The sequence below is a fragment of the Athene cunicularia genome (assembly GCF_003259725.1).
Source record: "Athene cunicularia isolate RWA chromosome 2 unlocalized genomic scaffold, athCun1 chr2_part1, whole genome shotgun sequence".
NCBI classification, from domain to species: domain Eukaryota; kingdom Metazoa; phylum Chordata; class Aves; order Strigiformes; family Strigidae; genus Athene; species Athene cunicularia.
The window spans coordinates 53,797,248-53,823,290 of record NW_020799095.1 but is presented as its reverse complement, the minus strand read 5'-3'; the positions used below and the strand labels follow the sequence as shown (position 1 = coordinate 53,823,290).

At 41.8% G+C, this 26,043-nt stretch overlaps 1 protein-coding gene across 3 annotated transcripts in view; it reads right to left on the bottom strand.

The window, feature by feature from the left end:
- The window catches only part of KIAA0319 (KIAA0319 ortholog), a 48,366-nt gene that overhangs the window by 16,663 nt on the left and 5,660 nt on the right, over positions 1 to 26,043 (bottom strand). For 2 of the 3 annotated variants that reach the window (XM_026842529.1, XM_026842530.1), the window contains exons 2-11: positions 21,068 to 21,840; positions 11,679 to 11,862; positions 8,776 to 8,880; positions 8,022 to 8,119; positions 7,557 to 7,644; positions 7,008 to 7,100; positions 6,252 to 6,384; positions 4,161 to 4,389; positions 2,207 to 2,330; positions 667 to 799 (exon numbers count right to left, since the gene is read on the bottom strand). In XM_026842529.1, the coding sequence (XP_026698330.1) occupies positions 667 to 799; positions 2,207 to 2,330; positions 4,161 to 4,389; positions 6,252 to 6,384; positions 7,008 to 7,100; positions 7,557 to 7,644; positions 8,022 to 8,119; positions 8,776 to 8,880; positions 11,679 to 11,862; positions 21,068 to 21,840 (1,960 nt within the window). The remainder of the gene's footprint in view (positions 1 to 666; positions 800 to 2,206; positions 2,331 to 4,160; positions 4,390 to 6,251; positions 6,385 to 7,007; positions 7,101 to 7,556; positions 7,645 to 8,021; positions 8,120 to 8,775; positions 8,881 to 11,678; positions 11,863 to 21,067; positions 21,841 to 26,043) is intronic. The other variant, XM_026842531.1, reaches the window with a different exon arrangement.

Genomic DNA, 26,043 nt, shown 5'->3' with positions numbered 1-26,043 from the left:
CAAGCATCACATACTCAGTGATTAGACGAGAATTTGCCCTGGAAGTTCAACTTCCTTGCTATGTACTATGATGGGAGCAAGAAAACACTGTTGCTCTAAGAGCCACTCACAACATGCACAGGGTGCCAAACCTATTCTTGTTCCATAGATATAACAGTTGCCTGAGGTAATACCGTGACCTTTTATTAAGGGTCAGTTAGGTTTTCACGTAAACATAAAATTACAGACTTTTGTAAAACCTTTTCAATTATCATTCCAGAATGCTTTAGTCACCCACTACTGAAAGCTCAGACCAAACTGATTAAGTGGCTGAGAAACCCTAGTTCTAAGCACTGATGGGAAAACTTTGCCCATTACAATAGGGTACCCAAGCCTGTTACTCACTTTTTAACAGGACACATGGAAGTTCCTGTCATTTTTTCTTAACTTTCTAATAGTAGGCCGCAAAATGACACATTGCAAAACATAGGCAGAGATTGCCTAAGGTTTCCAAGTTGAACTTAAAATTCCTGTCTCTTATCCTATTACCAACTGAGCGGGAAGATCCTCAAAGCAGTTCTCAAACACTGCATCACCCAGCACAGCTGCATAAAGAGACTCTGGCACCCAAACACTTTCACTTTGTTCTCTGTTCTTCTGGAGATTAGTAAAATGTCTAGTAGATACCTGATATTTTCCCAATGATAGAAGACAATGCCTTGGTCATCTTGGCTTTTGCTTCCATCTAGTGTAGTACTTTCTACGGGGAAGGTCAATTCCTTGTCAGGACCAGCCACTGCTACTGGAGGGCTGTTATTTTCTGTAAAAGTAGTATTTAGCATATGACTTTTGTGAAGTAGTCACTGTGAAGGATTGCCAGAGGAAGATTTCACACAGAATATTATATTACAAATTTGCAATATTGGCTCAGAGGTACAAACCACAAGTATAACATGCACAAACTAGCAGAAAATACTAGGTGGGAGAGACCAGCTCTGCAACAAGTCAAATCTCACATCAAGTTCTTTCCTTTTTCAGTCATATCTGAAGGCACAGTCACGCTCCAAAAATTTTGCAGCATGCTCAACACATTGCATGAAATGTTTTACAACAAAAACAGTGGGGCAGTCTCCTGGTTCCACCACTGCATCCCTTTCAAAACCACCCACATGAATATGGTTCTTTGCCCTCAAAGATTATACTGGTCCAGGTTTTCTGTTGCTCAAGGTCAGCATGATGCCATTAAATTTATGCCAGCTGAGAGTCTTTGAAGATTTCATGCAGAAGAGTATCACCTATTATTCTGTTTTCACCCTCTGCTTTTGTGGCACGGTAAAGCTGGCTATCCTACCATTTTCCTGGATATTTATTTACCCTTAGACCTGACTTCAGCAATAGCATCTTCCTAGCTCCACACTGTAACAGCTTTAAAAGGCACCAACACATGCTGTACTTCCCATTCACATTCTTGATTTCTGCAGTAAAAGTCAGTTGTGAAGTATTCCCAGAAGGGGTCATCTACAATAAGATGTGCAATAAGCAACAACAGGAAAATAAAATGAATAAAATGTTGCGCAGGGTGGAATGTGAGACTTTCAGATGGGCAGAAAAGGCCACTTCGGATGCAAGAGGCAAACACATAACAAAAATTAAAAAGGCATTAAAAACCAAAATCTCACAAGGCCTGGACCATTTGGACCCATTCATTACTCAGCTCCCAAATCTAAATAAACATGTGAAAGATGCAGCTTTTGAAAATTCCTTGCTTGACACTTTTCCCTAGAAAATGCAATGCAATTCTAGTGAGAATTCAGATCACACAAGGATACCTGAAGGAGAACTGCAAAACAGTAAGAAAACTGAACAGAGCACTGATTGATACTCTGAATAGCTTTGCAAAACAGACTTTGTAGATATTAAACTCAAGGGCTACATTTATTAAACTCAAGGGCTACACTCAAACATATCTCTGTGCAGGTTGCCTTATGTAATCAGGCCGGCATGAGCCCTCAGGATCACCACCTGGACTTTCTATAGTTCTACACTTGCTTTAACTATTTGCTTCATCAGAAAATGGAGGTAGAAGAGTCCTTGATGCAGGGATACTGGACATTCAGACTGCCATCTCAGTGGTGCAGTGCAGGGAGATGAGGCATATGAGGACAGTGCTAAGGCATAAAGCTGGCCCAAGCCCTGAGGGACCCAGACGTGTCTGCAGCTGACTTACCAGGCTGTACAATGAGTGTGACCTCAGCTGTGGACCGCTGCCTCGCAGAGTCTGTGACAGTCAGCTGAAATGTATAATCTCCTTCCTGCATTGCAGATAACTGGAGGTACGGTGTCCGCACTCCCTGCATGGTATTTATGAAGACAGCGAGAACGAGATAAAAGAGAAAGGTCTATAGATTATGAAAGGTCTTACAGAGCAAACATGGAGAGAAAATAAAATTTGCTTTAATTCATAAATACAGTGTTTGAGAAAGCAATTTAAGCACCTTGTAGACAGGGAGAAGACTTAAAATTTGATGTGCAAATGGATGTAACTTACTCATTATTGCAACTGTCCCTACCAACCCAGAGCATTATCTATAGACAAGTCTTAACTTCTATTGTTGGTATAATTTCTGCATTATTTCTGAACAACAATTGTTAAACACATAGGACATTAACCTCCTCAATTAGGAAATTAAACACTGATGGAAATTACTACAGCTTATTCCACTTCCTTAGAGACATTTTAAAAACAAATATCATTACATTATTATTTATAAAAATTGTTTAACACAAAACCAAGTTTGACTTGATCCCAGACAGATCGTCTTATCGAAAAAACCACATTAAACAAGACAACTGTCCTGAGTATACTATTTCAGCAGTATTAGTTAATAAGGTCATAAAATGATTAGGCCCAGCTATAGGTCCTTTTGCTAATAAAAAGAACATTTGTGTCATCTCTCATATGAGGAATAACAAATCACAATGCAATTAGGTTGTTTGGGGTCTTTTTGACAAAGATGATAACGCGAACTAAGGGACTTGATAAATGATTAACTAGTGAGCAGACATCCTTATTACATTGCACTCTAACTATTGATACCATCTAATGCACCTGAGATGAGCATCCTCAGCTTTAGGGACATAGAAAAGATTACCAGGCTCTTGAAAAGAAACTGTAAAAATCCTCTTGCATTTTCACATTAAATACCCAAAACAGATATCTCAAAGCACTCATTCCCTTCTTTCAGGAAGGTTGCTGTAAGATTGAGTAGCTCTTAAAAACTACAAGTTCAGGTTGTCTGGATGCTTTTGGAAAATGTTTGTCTTGGTAAATGAACAGAAATAAGCCCTTCCACAGTTTCGTAATTGCCTCTACAGTATATGCTTGCAACAACATAATCCTTTCCTAAACAGATCTACAAAGTGATCTCTCTCCAGTCCCGAAGGTCTAAAGCATTTGCAACATAGCAGAAATCATGTCTCTTATAAAAAAATGGCTTCTGAGTTTCAGCTGGCTTCATTACACTAATTACCTCAACTGCCTACAGAGCTACAAGAATCTTCAACTTACTGAGCACAAGTCTACTAAAAATTTTTATTAACTTTTCTCAGATTTAAAAAAAAAAATACAGCCACAAAAATAAGAGAATAAATTCCTTTAGCCTTCATGGGAAACCCATGTTTTAATGAGTGTAAAAACTTCACCACAGAGCATGGCTGCATAACACTACCAAAAGTCTTGTCCTGTTTTACTCAGAAAATTTTCTCTTTGAGTCCTACTTTCTTCAGGATAAAGCATTACAAGAAAACTCTGACTACTCCCACATTCTCTCCAAACCAGTTTTCAGCATGTCCAGAGTCTCAGAAGGTGGAAAACTGTGGAGCAGACTTTAGGGTCCAAGGACAGACACTGTGAACTCAAAGTCTTCCAAACCATCAGGGAACAAACAGCAGGAAAAAGAAATGGCAACAAGGAATGAAAAAAATTATGAGAAGGAATTAAAAGCAGTATCTAATATAAGAGCTGAACAGATTGGAGAGGAACAGAGAAAAAAAGAAAAAACACCAAGCAAAAAAAGTAACAGCACTCCAGACATTTCAGTGCTCTGAGTAGTTACTTTGGTATGTGTTAGAGGCAAAGATAGGAGAGTGTTCCAATCTCATGCAAGGAGGAATAGACATACCTGCATTGCTACAACCTTGCCTTTGCTTTTGGGACTGAGCGACCACTCATAGCTGACTATTTCATGGTCATCGCTGCTCTGGTTTCCATTCAGTGTGATGAAGTTCTGGGGCAAGGTGACTGCCTGATTAGGTCCTGCATTGGCAATAGGTGGGTAATCCACTGGTTTGTTGACAGTCAGAGATGCAATGGTGGAATTGGCAGCCCCATCTGAATCAATCACGGTGAGCCTACAACAAGAAAAACAATACTGGTAATCTGTTAAGATGGACTCTGCAGAGTTCTAAGTTCAAAGGTTAACTTTTTCTGGCACTTTTCTGAACACCATCTAAAACAGAGCCACTGATTAGATTCTATGAACTTCTGCTTCAGAAACACATATCACAACCCAGGTAGGAAAGAAATTCAGAAGACTGTTTTCAAACACAGCTTTCAACCTCTAAGAAAAAAAAAAAAAAAAAAAAAAAAAGCGCAAAAGCCCAGCTACTCCAAATCCCAGATGAAACCCCTTCCCTGAAGTCAACAGCAACTTCAAACAGATTTCACTGCAAATTCTCTAAAAAATTTATTCAATAAAACACAGGTATTTCATTCACCAGCCATAGTGGAACAGTCCTTGTTAACAACCAATTCCAAATCTGCTCTGGATGTTCAGAAGTGCTGCTTATAGCACAGTAGCAATTCCTAACTTCTAATTTCTTTGTGGCACACTATTACTAATTTTAATGGAGCTTAGTATCAACCCAGATTTTTCAAAGATGTCAAGTCACAGAAGTAAAAAATGACAGGGTTTAAAACCACTACTATTGCCTCTCAGAAACATAACAACCCTCTTAAAATAAGACTGCCGCAGACACCTAAAAGTGGTGAAAGGCCACTCTGCAGTGCAGTAACCGACTACATCTCTAATTCACCTCTGTTGTGAAAACTGCATACAGCTGACCACATGGAAGGGAATCACTCTTGAAGCCTTCCCTGAGCGCGAGCAAAACTAGCGCTCATTAATTCTGTCATTAGGGAACACATTTTTGCAGTGGGTGCGCATCCATGTGTATCAGGAGCACTGGATTTTGTTGACCAGCTAATTCCCTGTAAACTTGAACACACTGCTCTGTTCTTCAAGTACCTCAGCCTCTCTCAAAGGTGCAGAGATATAACAAATGATTTCTTAATTCCCTAGGGTTGGGAATGCATTCAGAGCACTGCTTATAAGCAAGCTTTGCCCTTTTTAATACAGAAAAAAATCCTATGCTCATTTCTGCCACTGTACAATATGGAACAATTCCAATCCAGAACACAAAGTGAAAGTTGAAACTATGTAATTTTTGGTGAAGCTTATGCAATGTACTACGTTTAACATATATGTACACTGGCTTCAACGTTCTGCTGATGCTACACTGATACATAATATATTGACTGCTAGGCTGTTACCCATCGGCAGCCAAAAAACCCAGTCTGGGTCAGTGGGAAGTCTCTGTGCAGACTAGGGTTTAAGTTAAGCAGTTCAGAAAATGAACTCTGACTTTAATTAAAGCACCCAGAACCACAAACATTACTTCTATTGTCTGGACAAAATTCAGCTTCAGCAAGGCATGAATGGAAGAAAAGAGTAGCAATGTAAAGGCTTTTATGAAGAACAGAATGACTCTCATTAAAATCAGTACACAACAATGCCTTGTGAGGATCAGTCTCCCAATACTGTTCTGGCTGCCACCACCCTTCAGGGGATGACTTTCACAGCCGGACTGCAGAGCTTCATCCCAGGACACTTGCCAGCTTCTAAGCTGGAAAAAAAAATCGTGTTTTGTCACAGTTATTATTGCTGGGAGTGGGAAGTATTTAATTTCCAATACCTTGTTTTGCATAACTTTGTGCTGTAAAGGATCACTACATCAGTATCACGAAATCACCGCAAGCACTTTTTAATAAAACTGCTCCCTATGGCTCTTTACTGTGTAAAATGAAGAGTAAGAGCATGCAGAAGAAAAAGGAAGTTTTTTGTTTGAAGAAGTACATGTGAGCACAAAGAGAAACAAATAGCTGACAACAGGGAAATAATTAAAACCCAAAAGGAAAGCATCTGTGCAAGTACCTGAAAGTGTAGTTTCCAGGAACAAGGTTAGCCAAGTGCAAGACAGGTGTGTCAGCAGATGCCTTCTGCTCCCGCAAAGGACCTTTAATTTCCTCCCAGTGGTAACTTACTATCTTTACATCATCCATACTTTCTATATTAATTAAAGAAAAACATATCAGTTTCTTGTAGCAATTGCTGGAATGATTACGAAAGTCTTTCATGCACTGATCCCTAACTGGTTTTCTACAATTATCTTTTCAAGCATATTTGAATAGGGTTCATGTACCATAGCCGTTAAACCACAGATTCCAAGTTATATTTGGTATGGTTTATCTAAACAAACAAAAAATTCTTCATGCACACACACAAATAAAAATTAGTCTCAAATTCTGCACATTCCAACATGTCTGTTCTCAGTAATTATGAATTATAATCATAATACCTATATGACAGCTCTCTACCATGACCCCAGCTGTACTGGCACGGAGCCTTTTGGGCAGGAAGAGAAGAAGCAGCTATAAGAATATCTGCTGTTTGGACGCACCAGTCTCCAACACACTGCATCTCAATCCCCAAGTGGAAGGCTGCACTTTATCACTTTTTAAATTTAGTTAAATAATTTATAACTGGACTCAAATGCCTGAAATATATCATGAATCGGGGAACTTATGAGTAGAGCGAGAAGGGGGAATTTCATTTGTAACTGACAAACCATAATGTTGTAACTGGGTATTAAAAGTACAGGATATAAGCACAGGATGGTCCAGTACATACGACTGCCATCAATGAAGGTAGAAGTTGTAGGCAAAGAAACTTCTTGTACTTTGGGTGAAGCAACAGCAACAGGCGGCTGGTTAACTCTGATTGCTGTGAGAAAGATGGAGGAAAAGAAAAAAAACAGAAGTAGATAAAAGCCCAGGCAAAATGAATCTGTTAAGTCCACAGATCAATAGTCCTCAGTGATTTAAATCCAGGATTGACTGCTTTGCATCAGACCTGTGAGCTGTAATTTGCAGTTACAGACAGTTCAACACCTGATTGCTGCTCCTAGCTGTACAGAAGACAGGGACCACAAAGGGTGGCATGATGCTGTCTCAAGCCTTGCCTGAGGAGGGTACAAGACCAGAGAGCACTTAAATACAGTGAGCAAGATCCTTAACTCTACTTCCCCAAAATGCTTTATAGACACCAAGACATGAAACATCTCTGCATGACTGTATTACCAGGTGTCCTTGACAGACAGTAATTGACAGACTATTAGATAAGCATGTTGTACAACGACTTGTGTTGAAGAAATTAATTTCAATCTTTTAGCCAACTTACCTGGTTTGACTGTGACATTTACAAAACCTTCACCAAAGGCATTTTCACCAGAAACCATCACTTTGAAGGCATAAAGTCCCACTGATAACTGAGACAAATAGAACAAATCCAGTTACATGTTGAATTATACAAAAGCAGTATGCAAAAATATGCTAATCATTGTAAACAGAGAAAAATCTGGGTATCTGAAACCTAGAGCTCCTTTTATAAACACATACACAAACGGCCACTAGTTGCTGTCCAGAAGTGGGGAGCACAAAGCAAACACTTAAGAATTTTTACTCTTAGAAAATTATTAGAGCACTCTTAAAAAGATACAATCTGGTATAGATTTGGCAACACATGCATGTGAAGAGACTCTGGCAGTCAGTCAAACTCCTTGGATCAAGGTGCCCTTCCCCACAGGTTAGATTCCTATGAAAGGACCACACAAACACAATGAGCCTGAGCTGACAGCACACTTACATGAGAGAGCTTCAAGGTCTGGCTGTGCCTGCGCTCCATTTCACCACCATAGTCATCAGGGTGGCTGATTAAGCTCCACTCATAGGTGTAGGCTGTTTCTAGGAGCAGTAACATAGCATAAGAGTAATCAGCTTTGCCTTCAAGATAAGCCCAAGAAACTTTAAAAAAATCAAGCTCACCATCCATCAGACAAAATGCCACAGTAGGAAATCATGACTGCCACCATTTAAGCCTCCAAAATGAAGCAGTATAAATACATGTTAAACTTCCACAATGTGTTGTAACTTGGTAAAGCAGCAAGGACATAACAGACTTCACAAATAACTGACTTGATGAAAAACAGCTTCACATGAAGTGAATGTGTTTTACATAGCTACCTACGAAACATGTATTTTTTGCTGCTGCAGTTTGGAAGCTGGTAGTTTTAAGGTTTGTTTCATACGGAACATACTTTCCCTTCTCATGCTTTACAGCAACATGCTATAACCTGGGCCGCATCATCTTTTGATAGAAACTACAGGATTTCTATTGAACCATCTGGCTAATGAGTTCATGTTCTGAAAACAGAAGTAATTTTATCTGTAAAATCCAAAGGAGGAAATCCTCTCTGCATTTGGAGCCCCAAAAAAGGTAGCAGTAGATGAGAAAGATGGTTTTATCCTGAGGTGAGGATTTTCACATAACTAAGGACTTGTCTGCATTTACAGGTTGGTAGCATGTTCATCATCTTGTATGCCAAGGCCATTCAACTCACCTGTAGGCGGGGGTGGGACAACAAAAGCATTCAGTTCAACCTCATTTTTGGGTAGCATCACTTGTATGTTATCTCCAGCAGACACAATAAGTTCTTTTACTGTATCTAAGATAAAATGAGTACATTATGTTTCAACAGATGGGATGGATATAAATTTAGTATCTTCAAATATTATTTGTAATGGATTAAGTTGACAAACACTCTACACTGAGTAGGCAAGGATAAATAAAAAAATACTCCTCAACACATAATCAAATAATAGTCTATTGTAATATTGACTATGGCTCCTTCACCTTTTACTTCTTCCCCAAATATGAAGTGTTATTTCCCCTACTGTTGTTTTAGAAAAAAGCATTCTGATTATTCCTGTATATCTCAGATAACATTGCTCACCCTAAAGAATTACGCCTTTTTCTTAGTAAATGGACAGCAGCACAGGAATTTAAAAATATACAACTACAAAAGCCATATGCATCAAAACAAGCCTCATTAAATAAAGTAACACAGTCCATACTAGAACTGTAATATCATGCCTTCTTTTACCAAGAAGCACTACTTCTATGTTTGTGTGGCACTTGAGACATGCCTCAATATCCAGCCCAGTGTCCCTTTTAAAAATTACACTTCATAGCAGTGTTAGTTTGTAGCTGAACTGCACATTCAATCTACTTGCCATCCAGGAACACTCTTCCAGTTCTCATTTGTGAAAACTTTCCTCTTCCAAAGATGCGAAAGTCCACAAATTCAGCCCCCAACAGAAACATACCAAAGCACAACTTCAGGAAAGGTTCCCACAGACCTACATTTCAAAGGTCTTAAAAGTCTTCCTTTTAATACTGGGAACCCACAGAACAAAGATTCTCCAAAAGCAACATTCACTAATGTCTAAACGTAGAGTTTAAAAACTGAATAAATGAGCAAGACGCTACTCAGCAGTGGCAGCTGACAGGTATAAAAATTAAGTGAGAGGGCCACACTGACAACACGCTTCCCGTCACTGCTACTTAAATGCACCCGAGGCTTCATAATTGCTCATGGGAGTTGCCCTTGACACCAGTGGAGCAGAGGTCTGTACTCTGACCTTGAAATGCTGGGGTTTCAACCTCAAGCCCCAAATTAAGGTTGACACATGAGTGATTCCCACCATCCTTCACAAAGGGGGGCGAGTTTACCTTTAGGCTTCCCTCCAGGGTGCAGCTGGCCTTGCAGGGAGAGCCATTGGGTAAATGAGCCCCAGGTGTCCCACATTAAGTAAGCAAAGGTCAGGTGTCCCACTGAGGGATAAAAGCTGGGACCACTTGCAGGCAGGGGCAGTGTCTGTCTGTGAGGTGGATGCACTGTGTAGAGTTCCCTGTTGGGAAGGACCTCCTGCCTCCCTGGAACTAGGCTCCAGTCAGGTCTGGCTTTTGTAAACGTGGGCTGTGTAGAGATTCAGTATGTGGCTTTCTTGGTCTTATGTATTTGGTTTGTTGACTCGGTTGTCTCCTGTCCCTTCTATGGGAGACTGCATTTCACCATTTATTCCACCCATTGTTGGTCATGTGGTGTCATTATTGGAGTCAGTGGGATTGGTATCAATTATGTATAATCTAATTGACTTGTTTGTACCCCCAGCACTCACCCATGTACTGACCCTTGTGTATCAAATACAACTTGGTTACTGGTTCATCTTTATGCTGGCTGTGTCCTTTATGCTAGGCCTAATAACTGGCAAAACAGACCTCCACATGGGATGTGAATAAAATGGCTAGATGAGGGGGGTGACCAAAGGAAAGAGGGATTGTCTTCAAGACTTCCAAGACAGTAGGGCTGAGAACACACAAACTTGAGGCAATCCCTGCACATAGCAGTACTTATGGTGAGATTCATCACAACCTTCCCTTCAGCTTCTTCTTCCAAGCTCTTTTTTGAGTACTCTTCAACCTCCTCCTGTGAAGGAGGAGGAGGAGCTGCCTAGTCAACACTCAATGGTACTGATGATCCATTGCTCTGGAGAGGGATCTCTTGTAGCTCATCACTTCCTGTTACTTCCTACCACTACCCTGACTGGCAGGTTGCAGTTTGGCAGAGGGTGCAAATACTGTCCCAAACCAGACTTGCTCTCCCAGAAAGCAAGGAACTTGGCTCTCTATATCTCCCAGTACATCAGGAGTGCAGAAGAACATACCTTCATGCTTCTCTGCTTCTTGCAGCCCCTCTAACCCTCTGTCAGGGCACACAGGGAGGCCGAAAACTCAGCAGGAGATGGGAGATACTCTAACATATACACAGAATTTAACATAACTACAGAGGACACAGTGGCTAAACATGTCTTTTTCAAAATAAAAACTTTTGCTCTGCAGCTGGAATTCTGATAAACTTCCTCACAGCTTCAAAATTTGAACAAAACTCTTTCTCCCCAGGATGAAGAGACCATGTTCTTCCTTACTAAGAGCTGGGCTTCCTCAGGTCCCACTTATGTTGCCGCATGATATCAGACAACTATATATAGTGGGAACTCCACTGAAGAGTTTCTGAGAGGGAGCAATGTTCTGAAGAGTCAGAGAAAAATAATAGTATGGCTGGAAGAGACTTCTGAAGCTTCAGAAAGCCACAGGTATTCTCACCAAGTATAAAAATTAACCCATGTAGAAAAGGCTCTCAATCTCTGCTTTTAATTTGCTTTGTTTGCTTAAGCTACAATTTCCCATTAATGATGGACTTGGGTAGAGTTTTACCTCAGAAGTAACTGGCTAAGGGGTCTGGAATTTGTAGTGTTACTCTAGGTCTACAGGTTTAAAATGGGATGATGTTACATTTAGATAAAGAGTGAGCTCATAACAACAGATTGGAACCCTGACAGTCGTAAAGCCAGTCCCACCCACTGTCCAACCCTCAGATCTCCAACTATGTTGAAACATTACCTGCTTCAGCAGCAGTAGCAGGTGGTGTGAACTGCTGCATGGGCTCAGATGGCACAGCATTAGTGGGAAGTAGCATGACCCCACTTTCAGTGACATTCTCTGGGGCCACTGTGGGAGTCTGGGTTTTCTCAGACACACCTTGGGAGAAATCAAGTTTGTCTGAAGAAGGGGAAGGTGTAGCAGCCTAAAAAATGAATTATAGGGAAAGAGGTGTTATAAGCAAGCCATTTTTGACATTTCCAGATTTAGAGGTGTGCTGGTTTTTAAATAGCATGTAGGGTGAGCCTACTGATTTATGTTACTAAAAGGTTTTATACATATACAGAGTATCCAGAGGACTGTTTTCTTTCCCCCTCATCAAGCTTTGTAAGAAATGCTAATCATTTTCCAAGTTTCAGATGCAGAACAGTGTAGGCTATAATCATCAAAATGAGGTAACCAGGAATACAATTAAAGCTACAAGTTCTCAAAATAATAAAGAACTGTAGAACAGGTCTAAATATAGTCATAAACCTTTAAAAGTCAACGACAGAAAATCTGTGTGGTAAGTACATGTCTTCATGCCGTATACACAAAAACATAACAGAATCCTTGCCTCTTACTGTATCTACTCCGACCAGGACCTGCTCATGCCTTATTTCTTCACCACTAATAAAATGCCCTAAATCTCCCTAATTCACTCAGTAATTGACAAGCAGTAGTATTCTTCTTATTGACCCACCTTGTTAGTAAATCAGGACTACAGTAAAGGATATGGCATGTTTTGCAGGAATAACTCAGCACTGTGTTAGCTTTGCCCATCACTTTGCCCCTCTCTCTCAGGCCCTATCACCTTTCAACAACACATTAGTCTCAATAGGCAAATAGTTCTTCCTTACGCTTTCAAGACTTATTTCTGACCTAACATCTAGAGAAAACCATTTTGACAATTACAGCTACTGTGTATGGCACATGAAAATATAACATGCTGCTATTATTTGTACATAATCTATTAACGGATGAACAGAATTATGAAGGTTGGCAAAATGCACACTCTTATCACTGAATGCCTGAGGTGACAAGAGACCTCTGGAGATAGCCTAGTCCAACCCCCCCTCCTCAAAGCAGGGTCAACTACAGCAGGCTGTTAGGACTGTGTCCCGTCAGGTTTTGAATACCTCCAAGGACAGAGAATCCACATCATCTCTGGAAAACATGTTCCAGTGCTTGACCATCCTCACAGGAAAGAAGAAAAATATTTTTTGTTGTTGTCTAACTAGAATTCCTTGTATTTCAATTTGTCTTGTCCTGTCACTGGACAGCACTGAAAGTAGGCTGGCTCCATCCTCTTCACTCCTGCCATAGTTATTTATATACATTGGTAAGATCCCCCTGAACCCCCTCTGCTCAAGGCTGAACAGTCACAGTTCTCAGCTTATCTTTCTATTTCAGGTGCTCCATTTTGACTCTGCAATCTGTTGCCTCCCTAGGAAAACAGAGCAGCTCTGCCTTGGATGCGGACAGGAAGAAAAGCCCCCTGTGCATCTGGGAAAGTGAAACCAATGCCAGAGACCGCTGCTTCCCAGCCTGCAAGGAAACAGAGCATGGAAGTCATTCGCAACTCTACCTCTGCCTTCAACAAGGACAGAGAGAAAAGATCCCTGTGCAGCTGGGACAATGACAACTGTGAGGATGCTGAAGACCACACTAAGAGCTGCACCTCCAGATGGGTCCATAACAGAGACAATGCAAGTACCTTTGGGGCCACATCTCCAGCTCTGCTCAAGATAAAGATGGTGATATGGTCTCTCTGAGCAGCTGGGACACTGACAGCAGAATCACAGACTGCAGCTCCCCCCCAAGGTAGTGCCTTCAGCATGTCAACCTTAGGCTCTCAGCAAGAATCTCAACCTTGACAACATTAACATGCACACAGAGAACCTCAAGACCGTCTGGCCTCACACCTTGACAAAAGGTGTTTCCTTGAGACAGCTCTCCTTTACATACTCACTCCATCCCGCATCTTCGAAAAAGATCTTCTTTACTGCACTTCGGCAAACCAAAGTGTTTCTTCACCTTACCTTCCAAATTTGAGGGAAGTGTACTTTTCTGAGCTTCTGAGCCTTCTGTCAATTGACAGCCAGCTGAACATGAGCCAGCAGTGTGCCCAGGTGGCCAAGAAAGCCAGTGGCATCCTGGCTTGTGTCAGCAATAGCGTGCCCAGCAGGGACAGGGAAGGGATCTTGCCCCTGTACTCGGCACTGGTGAGGCCGCACCTCGATTCCTGTGTTCAGTTTTGGGCCCCTCACTACAAAAAGGACATTGAATGACTCGAGTGTGTCCAGAGAAGGGCAACAAAGCTGGTGCAGGGTCTGGAGCACAGGTCATATGGGGAACGGCTAAGGGAACTGGGGGTGTTTAGTCTGGAGAAGAGGAGGCTGAGGGGAGACCTCATCACCCTCTACAGCTACCTGAAAGGAAGCTGCAGAGAGCTGGGGATAAGTCTCTTGAACCAAGTAGTAAGTGATAGGAGAACAGGTAATGGCCTCAAGTTGTGCCAGGGGAAGTTTAGACTAGATGTTAGGAAGCATTTTTTTACATAACGGGTTGTTAGGCATTGGAATGGGCTGCCCAGGGAGGTGGTGGAGTCCCCATCCCTGGAGGTGTTTAAGAGTAGGGTTGACTTAGCGCTGAGGGATGTGGTGTAGTTGGGAACTGTCAGTGCTAGGTTAACGGTTGGACTAGATGATCTTCAAGGTCCTTTCCAACCTAGCTGATTCTGTGATTCCTCTGGCTTTCCTCCTCTCCTTGCCCTTTGCCAGTCTATCAGCTGAGAAGCAGCCATCCTGGCTTTGTAGGACAAATGGGGACAAAGTCATCTTAAACATACCTCTCCCAGGACACTTTCTTCTGCAATGGCACCAAACATCTCTTCAGCCAGCAAGCCTAGGCAAGACTGCAGTCAAGAGGTGCCCTGTGACACTGCCATGTCTGAAGTGGTGTCACAGCTGAAAAGACAGCTTAAACTAAGAACGTTAGGAGACAGCAGATAATTGGGGCAGGGCTAATATAATAAATTTGAGCTCTCAGGCAGAAACTATTACTGAGAAATACATTGGAACATATGTGGAAGGCAAGATTAACCTAAGTTTCTTTAAGGAAAGAAAAGAAAGATTCTTTCTGAGTGTGAGTAGGGTAAGTGGTTCTGTTGGTATGGGCTTTGTGGTTTTATTGTTTGCTTTTACCCATGTGTACAACTGCTACTGCTTGTTACAAAATAAACACACCAATCATGAGGGCCCATGTCCTTCAGTTCTCGGGGTTTGACTTGAGTGCAAATCTCTTGAGAATTCCAACAGGAAACAACATCCCCATAATTCAAAAGGAAAAAAATAGTCATGCAGTTCCCTGGGGAAGCTCAAAGTTACAGTGCAGGCAACAGCATCACGACAAGGGGATCCTTCATCACTTCTGGTCCCTGGCTGACCCCATAGATTGGGTGCTTTCTTTTCCCCTCATGAATGGGAAGGACAAGCCCAACCATGTTGCCCTGTTCCATCCTGATCCTCCAGGCAACCCACATTTGCCCCTCAAGGAAGCATCTTCCTCAAGCACTCCTGAAGACAACTGATCAGGACTCTGGTGAGTCAAGAGCTGCTAAGTGTTATGTTTTATACGACTGCTTCCCCAGCAGTGTGTCCTCCATGTCCCTCTGCACAAATGACTACTACATAACTGCAGTACCATTTGCTCTCATTTTTCTGGAAAACCTCATGGTGAGCAATTGTCAGCAGCAAAACTGCTCTTTCACTGGTCTGCTTCTCCTTCTCTGCATTCAGTTATCTGTCTAATGATTTCAAGCAAGTATGACCTCTACTAATTGTGTAGTTGGGGATCTGTAAAAGACTGTCATATTGTACGATATGAAGCACAGACTTAAAGAAATAAATATTTTTGACAGGTAAATCTAAATAACAAAGCATCTTTCAGGGGTCTTATACATTCCCTAGGGATTAAGTCAATGCATTTTTAACCAAACAGGACTGTTCAGCATCCGCAGGCCTCAAAACTGAAGCTAAAGTAAAGTATGAGAATCTCTGATATTACACGTCATTCCAACTCTGAAGGCATATCAATCAGACATTGGAACTACATATATTCTGTCAGCCATCTTAAGCTTTCTCAGGTAGAGCTTTATGCATTTTGACTGCACCATTATTCCTGCAAATGCAATGAACTCAAGAATCAAGTCAGGCCTAACCTAATAAATAAATGTTTGAAACATTGCATCAACACAGCAGTAGGAATCTGACTAAGACCTGAAAAATCTCACCGTGCTAAACAGATCAGCAGTTAACAGGAAATTTTAAAAAGACAACTAATACTTCACAGGTATCTTACTTCAAGGATGGGCAGCACTGCAGATTTCTGTCTTGGAAAGCCTGACAGCATTTACTCTGTGCAGATATCTAAATCCATTTATATTATTGAGCTGCTACAGGGAGACAGTCCAGAAGGTCACTCTGAACTCTGATGTAAACCCAAAAGCCAAGTTACTCAGTTAAGTGACAAACCCCATACACTCTATCCTAAGTCATATACAAAACCCCGCTACACCTGACTGCATTTATGGCAAAGATGGTCCTAGGGCACAGACTCTGAAAACCTGCAATAGGCTGGGTCTCAGTTTAAAAATCTCTTTCCAGATCCTTCCCCAAAGAACACAGCACCTGAGGACGCTGCATCCTGCTGACTAGTGTGAAGGGAGTGAACCACATTTTTTCCACCTTGTTCTGTCTTGCTTGTATAAACAGCTTTGTCTGGAAGCTGCAGAAAGGAGTGCATCAGCAGGGATCCAGGAAGAGAGCTACAGAACTGCTGTAGCAGAATTAAGTGGAGGATAGAAAAATATTGTATAACATGCAATAAACAGAGGGTATTTCATTAAAGTGATTAGCAAAAAGAGTTTTAGGACCTTCAAATTTTCCTAACGTATACAAAAAGACCACAGTTTGAGAGGTAGTTTGGAGCATATACCAGGGAGAAAACTACTTGGAGACATCTTGACATTTTTAATTCAGTATAAAAACTTAGTATTTCCTTAAAAAAAAATTTGGTTTCCAAAGAAACATTTTTTCAGAAGGAAACACAAATATGTGACTGAACAATCCATATGAGATTTAATTAAAACATCTGCTTGTTGGAGAGAGACACATAAGAAGGAAATCTGATCACCAGAATTTACCATAAGCAGTATCTTTTCCACTAGAGTCACAAGTGTTGTTCCCAAACCAGAAAAACTTGAAGTCAAGCCAGAAGTTTGTGTTAGGTGTAACCAGTAGGGTTTGGGTGGCAGGGGACTGAAGTGCTAAGGCTTGGACAACTGGCCCAAGCCAGAGTTGACCTTTAGATGAATCCTGTATATTTTATAACTGATAACCATTGCGCTAGTAGGTATTGTACTAAGTTATAACAATGCACTTATGCTGATGTAAAAAGTGCTAAAGCTTTGAAGTACTGAAGCCTGAACAACAGGCCCCAGGCCGAAGCTGCTAACTTAGTCTATAATCATTAATAAAGTATGTAAACTCGCTAGTGAAAGATGCAGCTTAGACAAAATAGAATCAGTAGTGATGAGAGAATGTATCCAAATTCCCTTGTTTAGCCTTGTTCAAGGCCTAGAACCCAGGTATTTGGCCTTGTTAGAAACTCCCTTGGTTTCCCCCCCCCCTTCCCCCCCCCCCCAGGAGCCCTGGCCAGGCTCTGGGTGGAATCCAACAGGAGAATGAAACCAGAAATTTTCCACTCCAAACAAATGTGCCAGCTATTCTGGCTTGTCGATCTCTGGTATATAAGGCCGGGCCTGTTTGCAGAGACTTCGGAAGCCTCACATATGGGTGGATGCACCGCGCAGGATTTCCCACTTGCCGGGACAGGCTCTGCAAACCCTCGCTGTAACTGGGGCTGCCCAGCGACTGCAGGGCTGGATGATGATAATATACGCAAGCGGTGATGTGTTTTTCTTAATCTCCATTCTCTCTCTCATATAGTAATGATTTAATGCATTACCCTGTTTTTTCCTGTTTGCTGCTTTAAGAGCACTATTCTGCTTTTTCTTACTGCATGTTTTCTGTATTACACTTATCACTAGTAAAATACACCTGGTCTTTTCACTCTGGTGTCTGAGTTTAACTGGTATCCTTAATCAGCAGAACAGGGACTGGCTGCAGGAGTTACCCCTGTGGTCCCAGACAGTTTGGCAATGGATGGAAACAAGCCACCATGCATCAACACTACAACCAGACACAGTTAAGAAAAGGCAATAGTCATTGGGAGCAGGGGGACACAGGAAGAAGTTGTGGGGGTGTGCACAACAGGAGACATGAGAGGGAATATGTGGAAAGACTGGTGACACCCTCTTGGAAGGAGGCACTTCATAACACCTCCCAGGGGACTGAGGCCCACAGAGAAGCCCATGCCAGAGCAGAGGGAACAAGTAAAAAGGAACAAAAAGTGGTAGAAAAGAGAAAGAAGCAACAAGTGACAAAAAGGAAACTGCCATGCACTGACCCCAACCTCCTGTGCCACCTTTTACTTCACCAAAGGTAAGAGAAGGGAAGTAAGTACTAGGAAAGGCAGAGGAGATGTGCCTGGACTGAAGCTGAACCTGGGGAAGGCCAGAGAAAGGTGTTTACCAAAACTGCTCATCATCTTAATTTCTCTACAAATGTCTAAATTCAAAGGATTCCCATTTGGGAAACAAAGGCTGCAGAGGCTTTGGCAGTTTCTCAAAACTTTCTTCTTCTCCAGGTTCTTAACCTTTCTCTACATTAATAGAGAGCTTTTACAATACATTTCAGGACCTGCTTTCAATGCTATCCCATTAACCCTCTACAGCTCTACTAACAGAGCACGACCAGATCATCTAACTACAGTTGTCTTATTGGCTCTTCAAAATCACTACCAGCCTGGGCTAGAGACTGACCCAGTTTTAGAGATTCATCCCTTCTACACTGAAAGAAGCAAGCTCATCCCTCTGCCTTTCCACAGGAACTATGGCTGTGCTAGCATAATGTTAGCATAAAGCCACATAGGAATGCCTCCTCCATGTTCCAGTGAAGAAACAGGTTTCTTTCCATTTCACTTTGTAATAAACTCCCATCCACACAGGCAGTACATGAAGACAAAGCAAAATCTTCCTATTTTGGCTAGGGTAGCAATATCAACATAGAGATTTACAAAGTAGGCTTGGCCATATCTATCATTACCACTGCAAGATGTGAAATCTCAACTTTCATAAAGCTGTATTCACATCATCCCTTAGAGACGGGGAACAAATTTGCTCAGCTCTGTTTGCCACATGCTTTAGGTGAACTCAAAGTTGTCAATCTGCTTGCAGAAGCAGTACCCACTTTTCAACTTGCAACAGCACTTCACCTGTTATCAAATGTTCTTCCATACACGTGGAACCAAGTTCTAATCTCTTCTCACTCATGCCAATACACTCCAGACCAACTTGGTCAATCATAAAAGTCACAGGCTATCTTGAGCCTGGAGAAGGTGATCCTTGAAAAGCAACCTGCTCTCATGGTCCTCACTTATCTCCAGGACAGTCTCCCTTGGGATTCTTCCAGACAGATCCCACAACAGGCCAAAGGCTGCTCTCCTGAAGCCCATGGATGTGACCCTGCTTTCTGACTTATTCCTGTCCCTCTCGGGAGCCTGAACTCCGCCACCTCATGGCCACATCCCTGACCAATCCTTGCCTGCAAAGGTGAGGTCCAGCAGAGCCTCTCTCCTTGTCAGCTCCACAGTTACCTCTGACAGCTTGAATTTATCATCGACACATTGCAAAAACTTCCTGCATTGCTTATGCCCTGCTCTCTTGCCCTTCCCCCACCCCATAGGTATTGGGGTGGCTTAAATCCCCATAAGGGCCATGGGCTGTGAATATGAGGCTCCTTCCAGTTGCCTGAAGGTTTCTTCTACTTCTTCCTAACCAGGCAATCTGGAGCAGACATGCACCCTAACATTGCCCACAACAACTGGCCTGCCAGCCCTGACCCATATAAACAAGACTGTAGTGCTCATTGCCATCTCTAGGCAGAGCTCCTAGGTCTCCTCCTAGCACTTGCTGAGATGGTGCATCACCCTCCATGATCATGAGCCAGCTACGACAAAAACCCAAAGCACCCTTTGATCAAGAACAGCTGATAGAGCTTGTGGGAAACTGCTAGAGGTCCCAGTCTCTCCTAGCTGTCCTCTCCTAGCTGCAGCAACCACTCACGTTCCTCACAGCACTCCCACAGGCCCCTCAAGAATCCCAGAAGTTCTCAGAATATCTAGAAAATCTCAAAGCAGAGCCCAGAAACTGCCTCACCTCTAGGCTGCAATGGCATCCAAGTTACAATCTAACTTAAGGCTTGCCATCGTCCACTCATACTTCTGCTGTATCAGTCATCCCCTCCAAGAACCTCAGTTGTAACAGATTTCATGCAATCTTCTTATCTACATGTATTTTCTTTCCCTACAGTAATGGCAATAACTTACCATTTTTACAGCAAGAGATAGGTAGTTGCTGATTAACCTGGTGGAACTTAGAGCAATCCAGATAACATTGCTTAATTTCCTCTTCCCTCTAGCAGGGGTGCGTGACAAACCCAGAAAATGTTGACTTTACAGCCTGTTTCAGCTTTCCAACTGATCCCACCTTGTTCTTAAGGAACCGGAGTCCCTTTAGCCCCAACAAATCAAACTGGTTGGCATAGAGAACGGGTGCATCTTATCTAAATTACGTTTTAAGTATTTAACTTATTTTTCTTATTGCCAAACTCAAGAAAAGGTTTCTGAGAACAAAAACACCTTCTCTACTTTATCCTGTCGTACTTTGTGGTCCAAAACTGCTAATGTCCCTCCTCATGTACCTTGCCTCTTTAAAAGCATTACAAAAGGTATTTGCTCAGCACCATTACAACTGTAACATCACTATGCGTTAGTAACATGAAACCCATACAACATGCTTAATTTTATTGATGGAGAAACTTACATTTACTGGTCTTGGCTACTGGATACTAGAGGGTCCACCAGTATTGCTCAGCTAACTTCTGAGTTATACCTGTAATACTATTATACCAGGTCCAAGCCCATTCATCCGTATGATTAAAAGGAAACCCCACAGTGTCCCAAAAGGAGTTCTGCTCCTTCTCATCAGATAGAAAAGAGTCCTTCAGCAATTTATCTGCCTACTGACAATCCTCTCCCCTTCAGCCTTTTCTACGCTGTAACAGAACTATAAGTCATCTGAACATTAGGGTTACATTACAAAGCAATAAAGTAATTTGTTTTGAAAACCAAAACAATTGCAAAGTGTCCTCACCATACTCTGCCTGCTTCTTAAGTAGCAAACATACCTCTTTTTGCAAAGCGTCATCAGGTTGTGCAAGAAGTTGAACAGCTGCTTCACTTTCAGATGTCTTCTCAGGGAACGGTGTCATTTCCAGGAGAGATGACAACCTCTCTGTGGAGTGTTCAGTGACAGAGTTCAGTTCAGAGCTGTTTTTATTCAGAAGACTTTCTACCTTCCCAAACTCCCCTTTCTTTTCAGAAAAGTCTTCTTGGTTATCTCCATCATCACCCACAGAAGAGTTGAAGCTGTTTTCACCTGCCACCATCAGGCCCCAGTCAGCATAATCTGTGCTCTCCTTCTGCTCATGTTTGATGCTCACCTGAAAGGGATCCTGCTCCAACTCTTTATAATCATCAATGTATTCTGGTATCTCCTCAAGGCTGGGATCTTTGCCAAGCAGAGACAGCTCCTTCAGGCTACTCACTTCCTCAGACGGTTCATTCTGGAGTCCCACAGAGTGGACCATGCTTGGGATCACTTGCCCAAATCCCAGTAGCGAGGCTGGCCTCTGAGAAGGCCTCAACACAAAAGTAAGATAGGACTTCACAGTTTCAATTTTTTTAGGTTCACAATTCTCTTTGTGTTGGCAGTTCACGATGTAACAGCGTCGTTCAAACATCCAGGACAAGTCACAACCAGAGAGGTCACAACATGCTGCGATGCAGTCGGACACTGACATAGCATGAGGAACTCGCATAATTTTAGTGGTTTCTAAGTTGGGAGATATTACTGCACCTGGGTATGTGGCTCCTTCTCTGCACTGCTCACAACTGGAACCTGAAACAACACCACCAACATAAGGCACAACACTACAACCAAGCCATAATATAGTTTATTGTGACCAAAAATGGCTTATCACAGGAGACAAGATAAAGGCAGGTGGTACCCTGCTTAAATAATCTCATCTCCTTTCACTAAGTGTCACCACTACTTTTTTTCAGCACATCCCTTTGCAATATTATTTGTAGTTTGGATGATTTTTCAGTGTAGGATCTTGGTATGTTTTGCAAAACACCTCTTACTCCCTTGCTACATATACAAATACATAGATATGAAAGTGAGCTGCCAATACTTAAAACCAAGAACAGAGCAGGGAACACAAACAATAATCATGAGGTACCTCCATTACACCCACCATATAGTGACCAAAACATGTTTTAAAAAAACTCAAATAAGATGCTGTAACATGTCACTGTTTCATTTGAGGGAGAAAGCAGCAAAAATATATGCAGAAGAAACATTTGCTACTTGAGCTTCATGAAGAGTCTCTCACACCAACGTAACTGCTGGGCTTAATACAAAAACTGGATTAAATTCTCAAACTTTTGCTGCTTTACCTACTAGTTCACGTGAAACCCCAAGAGCTGCTCCAGTAGGAAGCATCTTTCTTTCCTTTGCAGTGAAGTTGTAATCTTTTAGTATGACATCAGAATTACTTTTATAGAACATCACTGAGTGTGAAGTGTCCAAATCAAGCATGAATTCACTGTATCTCTCAGTCAATTTTAAACATCTTTTGTAGGTATTTTTTTCCTGGTTATAACTGCTCTTCAGAATTCCACTCTACAAATATGCAACTTCACAGAATCACAGAATTGTCTAGGTTGGAAAAGACCTTGAAGATCATTTAGTCCAACCGTTATCCTAACACTGACAGTTCCCAACTACACCAGATACCTCAGTGCTGAGTCGACTCAACTCTTAAATACCTCCAGGGATGGGGACTCCACCACCTGGGCAGCCCATTCCAACACCTAACAACCTGTTCTGGAAATAAATGCTTCCTAATATCCAGTCTAAACCTTCCCTGGTGCAACTTGAGGCCATTACCTCTTGTTCTAGCACTTATTACTTGGTTAGAGACTCATCCCCAGCTCTCTGCAACCTCCTTTCATGTAGTTGTAGAGGGCAATGAGGTCTCCCCTCAGCCTCCTCCTCTTCAGAAAAATCTGATCATGCTTCAAAAAAAGCTGAGTAAAACCAGGACTTTCTTCTTAATGTGGTTTTCAACTAAACTTGCTAACTCAACCAATGAAAACAAGATGTCACCACTTGTGGAGCTCACACAATAATAGAAGACAAAGTTGAGTCTGCCTGCTTTGCACATCTTTAACAGGTGAATTCTGGCAGCACAAATCTCATTATTCACAATAGTATATAGCAGGAGAAAAAGGCAGCTTAACCAATGGATTCCAGCTCAAATCTGTTGAGCTAATGGGCAGGAAAAATTAAATCAAGGGGTATGAACAGGCTGGCAATAGGAGTTAGGTCTGGCCATGACCTAGAGCCTAGGAGATGCAGAGATTCTTCTACGCATGTAGTGTGTCCAGCCACCGCACTACAGCTCCCACCACATCTTCTGGGCTGAACTGAAGGACACTCTTTCACAACACATGATCTGAACAAAGCTACTGAAATATCTGTGGGGCATCATACTGCCCAGGATGAATGTACAGCTTGCAAAATAGGTTAAGTTCAATGCAAAAAACTCAAACCAAAAAAACTGCACCACAGACTGAGGTATAGAGAGGACAAGACTTCATGTTTTTGCACAGCTGGCTATTTGGGGTGAAAAAAACATGAAACAAATTTTTGAAAAAGACCAATGACTTGCAAATAGATACAGCTGAATAGGAAGCTGACAAAAAGGATAAACAGCTTCAAGTACCATTTGTCTGACTCCAGCTACTCCTTCACAATGAGCTGGGATGCTGTTTGCTCTTCCACTTTATACTTTCAGTAAAAAAAAATTATCCAGAGGGACATGAATTTAAACCAACCCGTCCTGTTCTAACATAGCCCAGACATGAAGTATCTTTATCCGTATCCAGGAGATGCTCAGAATTTGTGCATTTATTTTTATTTCACATTGTATATAAATATTTCATCTACATTCCCTTTCACCTCCAAGAACATAATGCCCTGGCAGAGACTCTGAATTGTCATCACAAGTCTTTCCTTTAAGTTGTCTGCACAACTTAGGACAGAGGAGCCACAGAGCTCTGCGTTAAAATGAAATATAGAAGTCAGGCAGCCCATTTAACCATTCTCTTCTTTTTCAACCCATAATAATTTAATCCTCCAGATCAGAGAGATGAGAAACAGGCCTTTAATAGGTTAAAACAGAAACATGATTCTGTGGATGTGCAATATTAGGTCAGTAACAACTCATTACAATTAAGACTTTAGGAACAGCACTATGAAGGTGGGTCAAAAAAACTCCTTTGTAGGCCATCTTAATCACTTCCTTTCTCTAACTCATCCCTGAGGGAGAAAGTGACCAACCTGTTAAAATAAATTTAAAATTTCATCATTTATTTGTTCAGAAAAGAACAACCAATAATTTTGTCTTGGAGACAGACTTACACAACTGGAATAATCCAAAGCTCTAACCTGAGGCCAGACTCCAAGCCCTCACTCAGCCTGGTCAAACAAAGCTTCAAAGCTCACTCTGCCACTTGGTTTAATACATCAACTACCACATCATAGAATCAACCTCCCATGAAATTAATGGTGTTCCATTAGCCACAGAGAGAAACAAGTCCAGCATACTCCTAAAATAATGCATGACTTTGAAACTAAATCTCCCAAGCAAGCATCCTAACCACAGGCCTTAGCTACCCCCTTTTTCAAATGTCAGAAGGTCTTGGTTTCATCCCAGTAAAGAATGGAAAATATATTAAGCTTCAGAATTTCTGTATAATGGAAAAATTATTTCCCTGGCAACTCTAATTTATATCTAACAGTGTAATCCAAATATCAAAGTAATAAAAATTTAATCTCTTGCTTCAACTAGTTACATTCAAGTTAAATTCTAGAAGCAGGTGGGCAAGAATGAATTTAGCAGACTATTTCAGCTTGGCACCAGGCGTGTCCATTAACTGTCTTCAGATGAAAAATATGTAATACCTACTTAGAGTGAATTTAATCTGAGCTCCAAATTCAGATTCCACTTCACCTGATACAATCTCCAATATGCAATGGGATGAAGTAAGAGTCAGTGAGGTCTCTTACTTACAGAAAATTTACTGAAAGTGTACCACATAAAAGGTCACGTAGTAACTTCTGTATAGGTTAAACCATTACCTGCTGTCCGAGGTCATAGCACAGCTGTTTTCCTTTAGTTAACTGGTCAGAAATTAAAGCACAGTTCTACTCTGACCAGTAATGGCAAAAAATAGCATCATGCAATTCTATTCGTTGTTTAGAAGTACTCATTCGGGTTACCAACAGAAAGACTGCTTCCCTTTATTACAAGTCCTGAAAGCCTTCTGGTGCCTGAGCCATCAATAGCAAAGTGTTCCCCTTCCTTTTAGCTGTACCTTGTTAGGTCTGCAATAGGACAACACTGACATATCCAGAGACATAACCAGGCAAGTTGGTTACACTAAAAAATAAAACAACATACCCCCCACCAAAACCCTAACGAGCAGTCACACTGTGGAATATAGCTTCATTTTAAAGAAATTTCCTTCAGTGAGGAAACATCCGCACCCTTCTTTGAGCTGCATGCTACCACTCTTTCACATCTAAGTGCAGGAGTCCACTAATGTCAAGAGCCCAGCAGGAACACAGCTGTTCCTCCATCACAGCTGGCTGGAGATCTTTCCTCAACCTGACATGGAGACCAGCTGCAAAACCCAACAGATGCTCGCTCCCCTCTCTGGCAGGCTCACACAACCATGAGCACTTGAATGACTTGGAGGCAAATATTCTTCAGTCAGTAAGTAGCAAATTGTGACAGTGTACTAACACTGGTTCATTATGGCTAATTACCCCAGTCTGAAACCCTGTAAGGACAGAACTATCCACTTGTGGGCTCACCTATTTGTTCTCCCTAGCAGCAAGCAGTACAAGAAGCAGAAAGAAGCGGCAAGAAGGAATGTGCAACAGAGAAAAGCAGCTCAGATTCAGACCCTACACCAAGAAAAGTCACATTTGACCAGAATCTTCTCCCATTACCTTCTTGCTGGCAGCAGA